The sequence below is a fragment of the Nomascus leucogenys genome, unplaced genomic scaffold (assembly GCF_006542625.1).
Source record: "Nomascus leucogenys isolate Asia unplaced genomic scaffold, Asia_NLE_v1 Super-Scaffold_391, whole genome shotgun sequence".
Taxonomy (NCBI): Eukaryota; Metazoa; Chordata; class Mammalia; order Primates; family Hylobatidae; genus Nomascus; species Nomascus leucogenys.
The window spans coordinates 460983-478042 of NW_022097988.1; the positions used below are offsets into that span (position 1 = coordinate 460983).

The 17060-nt window shown below is 41.9% G+C and overlaps 1 protein-coding gene across 3 annotated transcripts in view; it reads right to left on the reverse strand.

Moving 5' to 3' along the window:
- Nucleotides 1–1284: 1284 nt before the first annotated feature.
- AP2B1 (adaptor related protein complex 2 subunit beta 1) overlaps nucleotides 1285–17060 on the reverse strand; it is a 134245-nt gene continuing 118469 nt past the window's right edge. For 2 of the 3 annotated variants that reach the window (XM_003281364.4, XM_003281365.4), the window contains 3 exons: nucleotides 16257–16343; nucleotides 10199–10353; nucleotides 1285–4068 (listed from right to left, as the gene is read on the reverse strand). In XM_003281364.4, coding sequence (XP_003281412.1) covers nucleotides 3994–4068; nucleotides 10199–10353; nucleotides 16257–16343 — 317 coding nt within the window. In that variant the 3' untranslated portion in view covers nucleotides 1285–3993. The remainder of the gene's footprint in view (nucleotides 4069–10198; nucleotides 10354–16256; nucleotides 16344–17060) is intronic. The other variant, XM_003281366.4, reaches the window with a different exon arrangement.

A 17060-nucleotide genomic window follows, 5' to 3' on the forward strand; every position in this document is an offset into this window, starting at 1 on the left:
AATTCATGAGATAGGTAAGGGAATAGGCAGGTACTGTACATATGGAAGGGCTTTAACCATTTTTCAACGCCATAGAACATGAGTATTACTGTAGAAGAGGAAGTAGGCGAACAGGTGTGAGCCTCTCTCTCTGGCAGTGATTCTTGACCTTGGCTGCACGTTAGAAAACATCTGGGAGTTTTAAAACATGCTGATTCCCCCAGGTCCCATCCCGGACTGACTGACCTGAACCATGTCTTTTTTGAAAGCTCTCCAGGTGACATTAATGTGCACCCAAGAGTTGAGAACCTCTCCTTCAGGACTTTCTTTGCCCAAATTAACGTCATTCTTAACTGGCAACCCCGGTTTGATCCCTCTCACCAAGTGTTTTTCCTATTACAGCTAACTGCAGCCTGGCAACATGGAGACAACCAGAAAGTTTCTAGCTGCCAAAAGGCTGTTTGCTCAGGGGGTTTGGACATCCAAGTAATAAAGGCAGCTACGGTTGCTGAGCACCTACTAAGTCCCAAATGCTGCAGAGTGCTTTATCTACACTCACTCTAGTGGTGAGAGAGGTTCAGGGACTTGTCCAGGGGCATCTTGGTGTTAGATCCCTCATTCCAGCCTCTTCCCCCCATTCCAGGCAGTGGGAGATCTCAGCAGCTGTCAGCTTATCAGAACCTAGGCTTGGGGGGGGCCTCCTGTCTTGACAACATATGGGTCACATGCCCCCAACAACACAAATGCAGGCCTCTAGTCTTGGAACTCCCTGGGAAGCTTGTTTTAAAGCAGGATTAATTCCACTTGCTTGGGAATATGCAGGCCCTGAGGCCGGGTTTGAGAGACTTTGTAAGTTGAGAGATGATTGAGACATCCTGGGTAATAAACTGATGAGAAGCTCTGCTGCATTCCTCTTGCCCTGGGCCCTGCTGGCTGGATGCCAACTGACAAGTCAGAAAAAGGCCCTGTGGCTCCGGCTACTGCCCCTGGGACCATTTGCCTGGGGCCCCGGCAGGGGAACTGCCAGGAAAGACAGATTGACTCCTCTGAGCACTCCCTGCCTGCAAAGATGCCTGGAGTTGCAGTGGTGCTTCAGGGCTTGGTCAAAAGGAGCCTCCAGGAGGTATATGATTCTCCCTCAAGTCCCTCTTAATTTCATGTGGCTGAATCCCTGGGAGGGCTGGGGCAGTCAGAAAAGTTTTAATAGAGTGGTTATGAATGTTCTGACCCTCTCTGGCCTGCTATGTTTTCTCCTAGAATGTCAGCTCTGGGAAAAAAAAGTACATACCACAAACTTCATTTTGTGTAAATGTGAGTTTATTGACGAAGACACAAGGTCAAGCTTCCCCCAACCCCCACCCTCCCCCAAAACAGGACCCAACAAGAACAGAGGAATGAGAAGCATTCTTAGGGCAACATTTCCCCTGCCCCCCCCTCCCCATTTCTTTCCAGAGTCTCAAGCTTCACAACACAGACACACAGAGCAGGCTTGGGTGAGGACAGACACTCAGGGAATCTCTGACCAGCAAAAGAGTTCTGGGTGTTTGCTTCTCCTGCTCCTTGTATGATGCCAGTTGACATTACAAAGACACACTTAGGCAGAGGAGGGGGGATGCACGGCAACCTCCATCCCACTTCCCCAATTTGGCCAAGCTTGGAATGAGCCAAGAGGGAAGCCGTGGTGGAGGCAACAGGTTTTGCCTCTCAGGAGAGATCCTTTTATGGGAAGTACAATTCCTCCCTAACTCTGTTCAGGGGTGTGATGGGAGGCGGCTTCCCCAAAGAGTGAAGAGTTCACGGGTTGGCTCAGTCAGGTCAGCTGAGAATAGGAGCTGTTATCCATCACTGGTGGGGAAGCTGAGAGAAGCCTTGTTTCGGGGGTTGAGGGACATATTCTGGTAGGAAATTGTGTTGTCTGCTTGCCCTGACACACTTTTCCTTCTGGAATGATAGTTTGCTTTGAGATGAGAACACTATTTGCAGTGTGAACCTTCTGCACTACTTGTATCCACTGACTCCAGGAATGAGTCCCAAGAAGGGAACTTTACCAACCTGCTTTTCCACCCCACACATCACTGACCTACCCACCTCCCACATACAATCCTATGCTGTTTCCTACTGCCATGTGCTTCAGGGGTGGTGCGCAAGGGACATATTTCCTCCCTCCTTCCCCAAATATTTTTCTCTTGGAGATTCTCAAGGTTTAAGAAAGTGCTTTGTGGGACCACTCCCCACAAGCTTTGCAACTGGTATGAAGCAGGGTTATTTCAGACATGAAACAGGGGTGTGGGGTAGTTTTGCTCTTGTTTTCCACGATTCCTCCTCTGAGTCCAGTGAGTTAGGTCTCAGTCCAACATGACGCCTGTGGAGCCTGAAGTGCCCCTGATTTAAGCAGGGCATCTGAGAAGACCAGTCTTAGTCACGGACCCTGAATATTGGATGCCAGGCAATGCAACAAGTGCCCGTAGATCAAACAGTGTAACACTGCTAAACAGGTTGGTATTTTGGGCATGAAGCATTCTTTGAAAAATCATATCCAATGTGTTACGGGGGGTAGGGGGAAGATTTCATATCCCCCAGTCTTTTCAGAGATGATAGGAACTGCCTGAACCTCTGGGATGATCTTAATATGCCCTGCAAACTAAGTATCATGAAGAAAGTGCAGATCAGAGAGCTGAAGGGATAAAAAGCATTTGCAACATCTCTAAGCTCACTTCATCTCTGCGCCTATTCTGCTGGCCTCGACAAGTGGGGCTCCGGGGGCATATGGGAAACACTGGCTATGCCTTCATTCTGGCATCTGGCTTTACCTTCGAGTAATTCAAAAGATATTCAGCTGCCACCTGATGCCAATATACAGGGCGTCAAAATCGATATGGAATATGTGAAGAGCCAAAAAGTAGGCACAGAAAAGGCAGGAGAAGGCATTAGGGGAAGACGACAAGAGACAGCCCTGTGGTGAAAACCACACTGACGGGGACTTACGACACTCAGTCTCGGCTCTGCTACTACACAGCTGACAGGCCTTGGCGGTAACCTTTGTGCCTTTTATCTTTCTCCTTTGTAGAAAAAGAGGGTTGGATAAGTTATTACTGTTTCAACTCTAAAAGTAGAATTTTAGATTTGAACTGGACCTGAGAAATACAGGAGAGGGGTGAGGGGACAGCATCTGGGTTCTTGTTCTCCATCTCTACTCAAATTCCTGAATTAGTGGGATTAGCAGGTTTGTTCAGGTGAAAAGAAAGGAGTAAGGTGTAACTTCTCTCAGCTTTGGTGCTGACAGGCTCTATAGTTTTTGCACACTGAAACATCATTCAAGAAGATCACCGTTCCCAACTGCAGAGCAATCAAATGAGATTATAATATGGAAAGGGGGAAGCATGAAGGCTTGGCCAAGGAAAAGGAGTTTGGAGGGGAAAAAAAAAAAAAAAAAGCAAACTGAAAATCCAAATGACCAGGGATAAGGCTACCACAGATAAGAGAACCCGTCAAAAGCTAGGGTAGGTAACTGCATCTCTGCCTCCAGGACTGTGTGGTTAATGACAGTCATTTCAATGCTTTCTACCGGTTCCACTACTCCCTTGATTTCTCATATGTACAAAAGTATAAAACAATAAAGTGCAGTGTTTCAGTGACACTTTTCCTTGCTTTAATATTTGTTGTCTTTTTCTGCTTTTGAAATGAGCTCTCAATTACAAAACACCAAACTACACTCAAGAGGGTGTAGAAAAAGCCAGCCATTGGCACAGCATGGAGAAGCCCACAAGTAAGGACAGATAGCAGCAGCAGATGGCAAGAGGTGGGAGGTGACTGAAGCAGTGGTTACAAATGTTCACAGGAAGCTAAAACTATCCAACAGGTTGTGCCCTAATGTTAGCACAGGTTAGACTAGTTACTACCTTGCTAGGTGGCCTCAGTGTGTTCAGATTCTACACAGCGATACAATTTCTTCCAGTTAAGAGTTCTTGACTTGCACCGATCACAGCATGATTGAAGGGTACTGGACCAGTCTTGTTAGTTTTTCAAAATGCTGTCGTAGACCTGATAGATGTATTGAGAGACTTCAGGAGCTCTACACTTCAGTGACAGCTGATAGGAGAAAAAGGAGATGGAAGATTAGCACAGAGGTTGGCATTAACTCTAAAGGTATCCAAGCACTCAGTTCAAAAAAACTTTTGACACAGTGGGAGAGAAACTTCTATCACTGGAGTAGCTAAACAAAGAGATTATGTTAATAAGTGCTGTGGGTTTTAGCATTTCAATTTAATCAGTATCTAGTTGTGCTGTGCTTCTACCTCCATTCCATGTGGGTCTATAAGATTAGGAAATAATCCATACTAAAAACATCAAAGCCACTGACTGCAGAGGAACAGCTGCTCTAATGCTTTGCTAAGAGTTATAGGGATTATTATTAAATGAAAAGGGAAGGGCTAAAGCCCTTAACTTGTTGTTGGTCCTTTCAGCTGCCTGCCTCAGTTTCTCAGTCTGACGAGAGGATGGCTGTATCTCAGTCCCAACTTCAGGAGGATGTACAATCAATCAAGTGAAATAAAACCATAAACTAGGTAGGTCCAAGGTATTAGTCCTTTCTGTATTATAATGAGGAGGGTATACACCCCCAAGAGGGAAGACAAGAACATGAAAAGGTACTTACTTAGTGTAACCCAACCTCAATTCATGTCGACAGCTTAATCTTTTATTTTCTGCCTCCTTAGACAGGCAAATCAGATACCTCTGATACCCCTCTACCACCACCTCTTCTTTTAGTCTAATGAATACCAAATTAAACATCAATATTAAAAAGATCTTAATGGTGAATATTGAGAATTTCACTTTGTGAGTCAGTAAGCACAAAATTTAAACCCGGATTTAGAATCCTAATTGTATTAGATTAGGCAGAATATTATTAACAATAATATAAGCACGCAAAATGCACTCTAGAACCAGAAAATTTAATAGCTATATATTTATATTGCTGACATCACTCCTCTTGTTAATTAGGGCAGGTCAACAAAAACTGTCTTGAATGATGTAGCACCATGAGATTTTAGACTATTTCACCTCTTTATTCTCTTATTAGAGACTAAGGACAATTTAACATAGTGCAAAAGATGAGACTATCTTTGAATAAAAGGTCAAGAAGATTTTGGTCAACCATGAATTTCCTAAAAACTAACAACCTAAAAAGTTAAAGTAAAATTTAAAATGCAAAAAACCCCAAACCAAACAAAAGATTACATGGGAAGATATTCTACTGATTTACAGCTTTAATATTCAGTCTCCAAGGCATTCCCAAACTGTTGCTTGGTATTAGGAAGACAATTCTGATAAATGTAAAAAAAACGCAAACAACTAACTTAAGAATATAGCTGTTCCTTATATATAGAAAACAGCTCCCTATTTTGGTCCAAGTTGCATCTTTAGGCATTTCCCTGACATTCAAACTCCCTATTGAAACAGTTCTTTTTCTGAGACAGAGTTTTCCTCTGTCACCCAGGCTGGAGTGCAGTGGCGTGATCTCAGCACACTGCAACCTCCACCTCCCGGGTTCAAGCAATTCTCCTGCCTGAGCCTCACGAGTAGCTAGGATTACAGACGTGTGCCACCATACCCAGCTATTTTTTTTTTTTTTTTTTTGGTCTTTCTAGTAGAGACGGGGTTTTGCCATGTTGGCCAGGCTGGTCTTGAACTCTTGACCTCAGGTGATCCACCCATCTCGGCCTCCCAAAATGCTGGGATTACAGGCATGAGCCACTGCACCTGGCCTAAAGCAATTCTTGTACCTCCTTCTCTACAGCCTTCTCTACTGCCAGTGTTGCGGAAAATTCTAGTGGGAGAATATGTGGATTCAGAAATGGAAGAGAAGAGGAATCTAAAAAGAGAAACAACAGCTTAAGAGAGTTAACTCCCAGACTAAAGAGAGGTAGTCCCCAAATACTCCCCCAAAATACTATCTTGTATTTTTCCACATCTTTGTAACAATACTTGAAGTTCCTCCAGCTGGAGGTTCATTTTTATGTTTACAACTAGTAAGGAAATGTTGCCTTCCTCAACAACGGCTCAAACTGCCAAGGCTGGCATTGGTGGGGAGTCATGGACTGACCAGACCCTAGGCCCTGGGCATTACAGCTGGTCTTTGGAGGATGGGGAAGAAACTTTCCCTGTCTCTGGACTCTTAATATCCACACCTCCCTGCCCTCCCCACCTCCATCCCAGCCTCTGACAAAGTGTCAAGTTTATTACATATAGCTAGGACTCTGGGTCTCATTTTGTATGGCTCCTAGGGAGAAAGAGGCCTTCCTTGGGGCTTAACTTTCCAACTGCTAATTCCTTATGTGACATGTCTTTAACATCAGCCACTCAGGAATCCAGTCCAAACAAGACACACCAAGGGCAGAAAAGTCACCCTGTTCTGCTTAATTAAAGTTAAGGGGCTATGCATCCATTTTTGGCATATGGTGTGGAACATACACTGCTTCACGTGGGACAAGCTATCTTTCAGGTGAGGCTTACCTACTTACAGAGATACAGCCTCACCCTTATAGGATAAACCTATCTTCTTAATAAAATACAATAAAAACTGGGGTTTGGGGAGAAGTGTTTTATTAACCCCTCTTAGGAGACTAAGGGACCATCAGTCTGTCATGCATTAGTGCTGGCTCAACCCAATTTCTTTCTTTCTTAATACTTAGCTCAGATCAGATTAATAGTGTAATGGGAACTTACGGTGATGAAGGGAATGGATCAGAATGACTTTAGAGTCTGGGGTGCCACTTATGGGAACAAATTAGACCTATTTGTCAAGTGCTATGATGGGAGATTTAGATGGTATTGTGGGCAGAGAGAACCTAGTCACCAGATAGGATGAAGACTAGGAAAGGGGGCAAGGAAGTATAAACAAATTCACCATTTAAAAATATGGGGCAGGGGGGTGGGCTGGGTGCAGTGGCTCACGCCTGCAATCCCACCACTTTGGGAGGCTGAAATGGGAGGATCGCTCGAGGCCAGGAGTTCGAGATAGCCTGCATAACAGCGAGACCCCATCTCTATAAAAAATATATAAAAATGTATGGGACAAAGGAAGGTGGATGTGGCTAAACCACGAGGACAGAATCTATTTTTTTTTAACTTTTATTTGCATTTATTCCATGCTGAATTTATTCCCAGGTTATAAATTTTTGTTTTCTTCAGTTTCTTCTGGGATATCTTTTTCTTTCCTGCAACCCTCTCTTCTGGTTTAGGAACAATTTACTCTTTTCCAGTAAGGATCATTTCAATATGTGGCAGGGGAGTTTATGTATGGGTTAATGTGACCTGAGCTCTGTAAGTACAGCAACATATCCTGGGGCTTTGTTCACCTGGACATGCTCAATGGCCACAGAATCTGCATCTAAACCCTTAAGGTCAGCATTACTCTTTGCCTTTTTAAGCATGTACAGCACAAATTCAGCACTCTTTTTGGGCCACCTGTCATCCTGTGCCCAGCCCCTGTTTGGCTTAGGCACACCTACCAACTCCACTGTAATAATATGGAATGACACACATTGCTTCTATAAAGTGACATCTTTCAAGTACTTGGTGGCTGTTTGGATACGCATACCTTTGATGGCCTGGGCACTTCCACGGGTGTTCTTAAAGTAAACATGAAGATTTGAGTCTCTTGCTGTGTATGATTTTGGGGGTTTTCTAGGCCAACTGAACAGAGATCATCTCAGGCCACTTACAGGAAGAGCTCACTGTATTTCTTTAAAAAAATATGTTTTAATAAAGATAGGGTCCCACTATGCTGACCAGGCTGGTCTTGAACTCCTGTCCTCAAGCGATCCTCCCATTACAGCCTTCCAAAGTGTTGGCATTACAGGCATGAGCCACCACACCAGGTCATTGTATAATTTCTCACAACTGCATATGAATTTACAATTACTTCAAAACTTTTGTTTAAATACAAAGGAGAAAATATTCTTCAAAGGATGAATGGAGAAACTGTGGTACATGGACACAGTGAACTATTATTTGGCCATAAAAAAGAACAAGCTATGGATACATGTAACAACTTGGAAGAATGTTATGAGTATTATGTGTGCAAAAAACAATCTTAAGCCGTTACATGCTACATGTGTAGTTTATACAACATTCTAAAAATAACACAATTATAGTAATGGAGAAAGGCTGCCGGGGTTAGGGCTGGGGTGAGAGTCTGACCATAAAGGGATAGCAAGAGGGAGTTTTTTTTTGTGGTGACAGAACAAGTCTGTGTCTGGACTCTGGCAGCAGTTATCAAATTGATACATGTAATAAGAGTTCATAGTACTATCCACTACCAATCCCCCATCCCCCAAAATAATGTAAAAACTGGTGAAATTAGAATAATGTCTATAGTTTAGTTTATTATATTGTACTAATACCTATTTCCTAGTTTTGGAAATGTAGTATGGGTGTGTAAGATGTTATTATTAATGGGGAAAACTGGGTAAAAGAGATGTAGAAACTCTACCGTTCCATTTAAAAAATTTGTTAAGTCTTTATTTCAAAATAAAACATTTTTTAAAATTTTAACAAACTATGTTTAGGACAGTGATACTACAAAGCTCTTCTCAAAATCAAGAATATTGTGTAAAAAGAGTGTCAAGAAACACCTGAATTCTAAACAAAATTCACCTACCAACAAATTACATGATCTTGAACTAGTCACTAATCATTCTTAGCCATGGTTTACTTATCTGCAATCTGGAAGTAATCATGCTTCTTTAACCTAGCTGAGATGGAAGATTATATACAATAAAATAATGGACAGTAAGCAAAAAGAAAAAAAGGAAAAAAAAAACCACACACACCCATATATAAACTTTTGGCAAATTTCTAGAGAGTAAATGGAGTTATTCTCCCCCCAACTCTTTTTTTCTTCCAATTGAGACAAGGTCTCACTATGTTACCCAGGCTGGTCTTGAACTCATGGGCTCAAGTGATCCTCTTGCCTCAGCCTCTCCAGTAGCTGGGATTACAGGCATGTGCTATCTTGGTTTTATAGTAAAACTTGTCCCTCCAGAAACAGCACAGAGGGGTTTTCCTTTCTAGGGAAACTCAAGATAAATGACAGTGTATGTTACTCTCCAAAAAAGATGAGACTGGCGGGGGGTTGGGGAGAGGAGCATACATTTTATGAGGGAAGCCTGAAGTTTTTCAGCTCATAAGTGCTTGGGCAAAAGTCTAACTAGATAGGCCTCAGGAGCGAGCGTACACACACACACACACCGCTACTCCAACTTACTACAAGGATGGGAACTAGTGGGAAAAACACCAAGAATTTTCAGTTCTGGATGGTACTATTCCCTTGATATATGCTAGTGAAAACAGACTTAGCTGTCAAAATTAAGGAACGGGTCACAGAGTTTTCTCAGCTAAATGACTAAAAGGCTCCCTTAAGCTACTGACTATTCAGCTTCCTCAGAATTAAACAGATCCCCATAAAACCCTCAAACATAACAGAGGAATAAGATATTTCTCCCATCGTAAGGGTTTTTCCTTTACTTTTCAAAATGCAGATAACATCCTACTGGGAAATTGCATTTTAAAAACAGCAAACAAATGCCTAGTGCTTGGGTATCAATCTTTGCTGTTTAACAAAGCAACTGCTTCTGCCTTATTATTGCCAGAATTTTTACTTTAGTTCAGTGTGACACTGAAGGAAGTTTCCCAAACTAAAGTCCCCTTACACGCTTCCAAAGGTGTGTTCCATTTTGCTTTACCTTTAATAACAAGCATTTCAGGTCATACAATGCTGCTGAAAAAAGTTCATGTGCTAATGACTCTGATAGCCTTAGGTCATGAACTCCAACAGCAAGAAAGGTCTTCTGGGCATTAGCTATATAAACAATCCCCTTGGCAGATTGTTACAGTACCACATGCACAGATACACTAGATATGTATTAACTGATATTGAGGATGAAGCTGCCAAGTTTTGTGAGCAACTCTGTATACACCAGGGGGGAGGGATGGATTTGAGGCACTTGCCAGAGGTACCACGCCTGTTGGATGGGGCGGACACTGCAGAGAGGAGGTCTTCCATTGAGGCAAATGGAAGCTTCTTCATTGACTACTTATTTTGTATATCTCGGGTTTGAAGCACCTCCTCCAGGTCTTTCTAGGGTGCTAAGTAAACATGAAAGGGCTCTCACCTCCCTCCTCTCATCCATCTCACCCATTCTGAGAAAGGCCTTACCGTGTAATTGGGGTTTCCTGGCTGGATACGTAGTTCGGCCAAAATCCAAATGCCATTAGTGAGCTTCAGGGATTGGTACAGCATGTCCTGCCCTTCCACATTCCTCTTGGCAATAGTATAAACATTGTTGTTTTGCAACTTACTGGAAACAGTGTCTAGAAATACAGATTCAAAATCCAACACCTTCAGTTAAAATCTCAAACAAATGTACACTCTCTTCTCACATCCTTATGAGCCATGTGTGTTCAGTTCCCTGACAAGTACTGTCACATGGACATGTGTACATTTCAGAAGCCATTCTCCCACACAAAAGCAAAAAGTGAAGAACAGGTTCATGACTTGTCTGCCTATCAGATTCCAGGACTGAAAACAGAATAAGGTACACCTATGGATTAGTGCAAGTTACCTTTGGAGATTATGAAATTGGTGGGCCTAAGGAGTTGGCAATCTCAAATTAGGTGCTAGACAGGTAAAGAAGACTCTGAAGAGGACAAAGACAGAAATGAGTGTGTGGGTATGCCATAGTGACTGTCATGTTGGTATTTGTTTCTGGATGCTCGTTCCAGATCAATGGGGACACACAGACTGATGACCACATCCATAGTGCTACTTCCCAAGTCATTACTACTTCATTGTGAGCCACTCGGGCCTCAACTGCCAGGATCGGGAAGGGCCCAGAGCTGCAGAAGTCAACTGCAAATCAAATTTATTAACCTAGATGTTTAAGATTTTTTTTTTTTCAAAGCAGGCAAAAATGATTTCTTAAGCCTTTAGGGAATACTATGCCTCGAAAATAATAACGAAACAAACTGTCTCAACCACAGATTTTGAGAAAGACTGAAGCTGTGCAAGGTGATTGCTGCTAGATCCTAAGATCCCAGCTGCTGCTGCTGGTCATGACAGAAGTTTTCATAGTCACCAACTCAGGGTAAGAATGGGTTGGTGTTTTAGCTCTTCCTCATGACTACAGTTTCAAAAAGGACATAACGTTCCAGAATTAAAGGTTATTTCTCTCTTTATGAGATGTTGCTGTATCAGAGAAAGAGACACTTTAAGAATAGAGATGACAAGCACTGCTTCTTTGTTGACTGTTTATTATATTCATTTCTGAAGAGAGCATTCAAATTACTCATGCCTACTTCAAGAACTAAATTCTCCCCACATAAAAATCTGTCATATTCTATTGTGCTCTCTGGGAAAAGGTTGCCATGATGGATGGTCTTTCTACCCTTCTAAATGGTAAGCTCTCTGAACAAAGGGAACCTGGAGTTTTTCATCACTGTGTTTCCCACGTTATCCGCGATACAACAGGTACCTTTCATCAGTATCTGCTCTAATAGGTGTTGGAGATGCCAATATTTACATAACACCATAGACATAGATGTGAACTACTTTTGCAGGTAGCTCTCACCCTGATGTCTTTCTCGCACATTCAAACCACTGACAGCTCAGGAGAGGAGGCACTAAGACTCCTTTCATGAGACATTTTTACCACACTTAGTTATTACTTAGCTTTTCCCCTTTTATTTCCAAGGTTTTCACTAACACCAAGCAGAGTAGTTAAGAAATGGCTCTATTTGAGGAATCAAAAAATGTATCTCAGAGTACTTATATGCAATATTGCTGGAAGAAGGGGCCTCAATATGCCCTTTTAATCACCTTGTGGGGGATGAGGCAGTTCTGGCTGCCACCCTGGTTCCCATAATGAAGGGCTCTTGCAGCTTTGACTGGGTTGCTAGGCAACATCATCAGCTAGGGTTTGGCTAATGCCTTTTGACACGATTGTCTTGAACAAGGGGCTTGCTTTAAGTTGTAAAAATCATTCCTAACTTTCCAGGCCCTTGCCCATTTCCCAGGAAACCCAAAAACACACAAAGTAGGAGCCTTTGTTGAACAGCCACCTTGTTGCATAGGCACAAGTACATTCTAGCGTATATATGTGGCAAGGGCCAGATTCCTACAGAAATAATCATGAAATATTCTCAATTATTTCACCACCTATGTAAGAGATGACAGGCTAAGAAACTCTCTCTGTCTCTCTCTCTCTTATTCTCACTCTTCTAGAATTAGAAAACATGCCAAACAGCCAGGAAGAATAAGCAAGTTGAATGGATGTAACTTTAATACATTTGGAAGCATTCTGGCCAGCAACCTGACTCTGTTCCTAATGAATGATTGTACTGTGATTTTTATCAGAAGACTAGAGAGAGGGTTCCATAACATGAGTATGTGTGATTCGATTTTTATACATTTTAGATATTAGGTTTGAGTTTGAAGATTTACGGATTGCAGAATGATCAGATTCTGCTAAATGTATGATGAATAGCAAGGGAAGCCAGATATAAGGAGGCTTCCTGGTCAGACTGGGATAGAATTCTTGAAAAGATATCATAGTTTTTAATTTTTTAAAACACATTTGACCTTCTGGGAAACATGATGGAATCTTATAGTTGTGAGACTTTGATAATGAGAATGTAATGCAATATTGTTTCACTGTGTGCTGATGATATCATCTGAGGCATAAGACACTGAGATTTATCCCAAAGCATAGAATAAAAAAAGATGGTCAAATATAGCTACCCTTCCTTCAAGATATGATTTCTTTTCTTTTTCCTTCCTTGCTTTCTCTCTCTCTCGACAGGGTCTTTCTTTGTTGCCCAGACTGGAGTGCAGTGGCGTGATCATGGATCACTGCAGTCTCGACCTCCCAGGCTCACATTATCCTCCTGCCTCAGGCTCCCAAAGTGTGGGATTACAGGTGTGAGCCACTGAGCCCAGCCAAGATAAGATTTCTTATGGTTCATCTGTATCCTTCCACAAATTTGGCGTTTTGAATCTGGGGCCTGAACTCTTAGAAGGTGTCGATGTGATCTTCCTTCCTTTATCTTTCTACTTTAGCTAAGGTCACACATCCTCTGACAGCAACAAGGGTGAAGGAGGTACTCATATTAGAGAGTGGGAATGGGGGAATTTACATCTGAGGCCCTGCTGTGGTATTTATTAGCAAGTTTAAAACCACTATGACTGCTGAAAAGAATGCTTTTTACCATTTAAGCAACCAAATTACAGTTAGGTGCTAGCTGGAAGAGTGTTTCTATTTTTGAAATATTCCAAAGGAAGGGGAGAGCCACAACAAAACAATGAAACAGAATTGACCCTTACCTAGCCCCCATGCTGGAACAAATATTTGTCTCTCATTACAGTACCTAACTAATGAAAATAGATACATTAAGTCTCTGAGCTTTTCTTAATATTATAAACACTTAATTTAAAAAACAGGTTTGTAGATCGGTGCTAGAAAGGAGAGACTTCTGTTAGCAGCTTTCTGATCTAACATTTTCTAGTACTTACACAATTAGCGGCATCATAAGCACTCCCACCATACACTTTTCTCTTAAGATCTGATTAATTATTAAGACTTGGGAAGTGGGTCTCTTTCTTTATTCTCTAGAAAGACATGAAAGAGCAAAGTAAAGCTCAGTGCTAAGTTGGGAAGTCCTTTAAGCCTGTGACTTCCTGTAGCCCTCAGAGTGTTAGTTCCATCTGTCAAATGTCTATGCTAGCACAGAAAAGCTATTTAAAGCGTTGATGCTATTGTGATTAGGGCAGATCAGCTGGAAAGGATGGTATTTTTAGCTCTCAGCTAGACCCAGGGTGTTGAATCAGAAGGCACTAAAGCCAAAAACGTTCATGTTAATAGAGCCCTTGAGACTGGAAGGAAATCTAAAGGCCAGGGCACTCCAGACCTGGGGGTGGACTCAAAGGAAGAGCTGGAAAGGATTAGTTGCAGGAAGTCGTCTTGCAAGACTAGCAGTGATTTAATGTGGGAAAATGATGGCCTTGGACTCCTGGAGAAAATGAAATGGCTGTTTTCCCCTAAGTTTCATGTGTGGCATGGCCACAGAGCAGTGTATCACTGGAATCTGATTCATTGGTATTTGGAGCACCTACAGCATGGAGCAACTGGTGTGAGGCCATGACAGAATTGATCAAAACTGAATTTGCTCTGAGAAACGACATCAAAGGGCACAGCCCCACTAGGAGTAATGCCAGACACTTCCCCTTTGATAAGATCACAAAAACATGCCGAGGTGCAATAAGAGTTCAAAACTCCAGTCTAAAAGCAGGAGGATTTTTTCTTTCTGTTATTTTGACAGACCAAAGTCCTCAGTCACCCAAATTTCTATTTTCTTTTTTGAACAACCATGTCCCTTTCATACTGAACATGTCTGAAACCAAACCTGCTTTCCAATCACTCTGGTCTATCTCTGCTCTCTCTCGGAGAGTGTTTTCTAGATCATGTTCAAGGAATACTGGTGGTCCACATGATGTTACTAATAAGTATTTTGTGATTTTAAATTCCAAGGCCAAATAAGTTCAGTTAACACTGAGTTAAATAAGTCTCTTCAATATAGCACTTCTCAGAAGTTTTAGTCTGCTAACATGAAATGGCAATTTCTAGGTGAAGCCTAGCATATGCCGTATTTTTCAACTTTCATGGATAACAAAATGCTTTTTTTCTTTTTTTTTTCTTTTTTCTTTTGAGACGGAGGCTCGCTCTGTCACCCAGGCTGGAGTGCAGTGGCGTGATCTTGGCTCACTGCAAGCTCCTCCTCCTGGATCCAAGCCGATTCTCCTGCCTCAGCCTCCCAAGTAGCTGGGACCACAGGTGCCCACCACCACGCCTGGCTAATTTTTTGTATTTTTAGTAGAGACGGGGTTTCACCATGTTAGCCAGGATGGTCTTGATCTCCTGACCTCGTGATCTGCCCACCTCGGCCTCCCAAAGTGCTGGGATTACAGGCGTGAGCCACCGTGCCCGGCCCAAAACCCTTTTGCTTAAGGGAAAAGTGTTCTGAGGAACATACTATTTGAAATGTTGCCATTGAACCAACTCCCACAAAGGTGAATATAACCAGGGGCCTGGTCTCTTCCTAGCTGGGTACAGAGGTGGCTCCTCTAACAGGATCCACCAGTGAGCCTCAAAGTGAGGGACAGATGACACTGTCATCTTCTTCAAATATGACACAAAATGAAAAAAATCAATTATTGAATTAATTGAAACAATTAATTATTATGATGGAAATTACAGAAGACCATGCTTCAAACACCTCTCCAAGAGCTCCAGAGATGTGAAACAATTATCAGAGGCAAACATCTGCCTGAAGTTTCTATATGCAAAGATGCCTGTCTGAATGTCTTTTATTCTGAGGGTTCCAGGAGGGCTTCAGTCTCCTGAATGCCTCAGAGAGGGCCTATAGGAGCATCACGTTTAAAAGAGGTATCACAGGAAGAAGCTGATCACTATGATGTTGGATTTCAAAAGCCCTATAAGATTCATCTGAACACAGAAGACGCATATTACATAGAGCCATAAAAAACTAAAATTAAAAACAAAAAGCTGGGCTGGGTGCAGTGGCTCATGCCTGTAATCCCAGCACTTTGGGAGGCCGAGGCAGGCGGATCACGAGGTCAGGAGATCAAGACCATCCTGGCTAACAGGGTGAAACTCCGTCTCCACTAAAAAATTACAAAAAAATTAGCCGGGTGTGGTGGCGGGCGCCTGTGGTATGAGCCACCATGCTTGGCCCAACGAGGCTTTCACTAATGATGATACATTATGTAATTATAAACACAGGGTTCTAAGTACAGAATCTAAGAAAGAAAGTCAACCTTCCTCCAATACCAAAAATTGATATAAAAGAAGAAAATGGTCCTTTCAATTACTAAGGGAGTGCATGTTCTCAAGTGCCACTTCAGTTTTTGATTATTAGGATGTTTAAGTAATAGAACTAACACATCTTTAGTGAAGAACTGGATAGATGGGTCAATTCTAGCTTGTTTCTTAAATGTTAGCTTGTAAGTAATCTAGTACCTATGTCAAAACATACCATGTTTTTAAACAGAGGTTTGCAAAGTAATGTATCTACCATATATACCCACTAGAAACATAGTAGATATGGAGGAGGATAAAAGGGTAGGCAAAAGAAAGATTAAAATTTCAAATATCTAATTTGATTTACTAAGATGAAACTGAAATTTAGAGTATATTACTCACCAGCATTTAAATGACATTCCTTAATCTGAAACTGAAGTTCATTTTCATTGGGAATGTCCTTCCATGTTGCAAGGAAGACTTGGCGCTCTGTATGGGAAAGCAGAGGGGAAGGATGGATGTGCATAAGCTGTCAGTATTCTGATTTTTGATGCCTTGCATCATTTTTCCTTTGGCATGCTGGCTCTTGCAATACAGCTAGCAGCAGGCTGGGACTGCAGCCAATGCTGAGCTCTGCAAAAGTGCTATACTTCAGATCAATTAATTCGTCATCAGTAACACTAGGATAATTGGAAAAGAGTCTATATCTAGGGTTTCATTTTGGTTCCCTTGTTTTCCCATTTTGGTGACTTATGACCTTTCTGAGCCTTAATTTCTTTATCTATAATTACACCTGTCATGCCTACTCCAAGAGCCATTGTGAGAATCAAATCAATTAAGTGCCAACATAGTTTAATATGCACCAATATAAGCCAGTTTTATTAGACTGTGATTCATAAATAAGGGAAGAGAGAAATGTCAATAGGCACATCGGGAGTTTATTACAAATTACTGAATTCTCAGCTTGAGGCAGTATGAACTTAGTACAGAGTAAAGTGCTAAATTTACATGTATTATCTCATGAAATAATTATAAAAAGTATTTACACTGCAAATTTGGAAACGGAAGTTCCAAAAAGTTTATCACGTTGACCAGTCACACAGCAAATAAACAGCAAAGCTGAGATTCAAATCCATATTTACCTGGTCCCCAAACCTCTTACTCTGTATCCTGGGGTGACTGGATTATTCAGATATTGGGCACTGT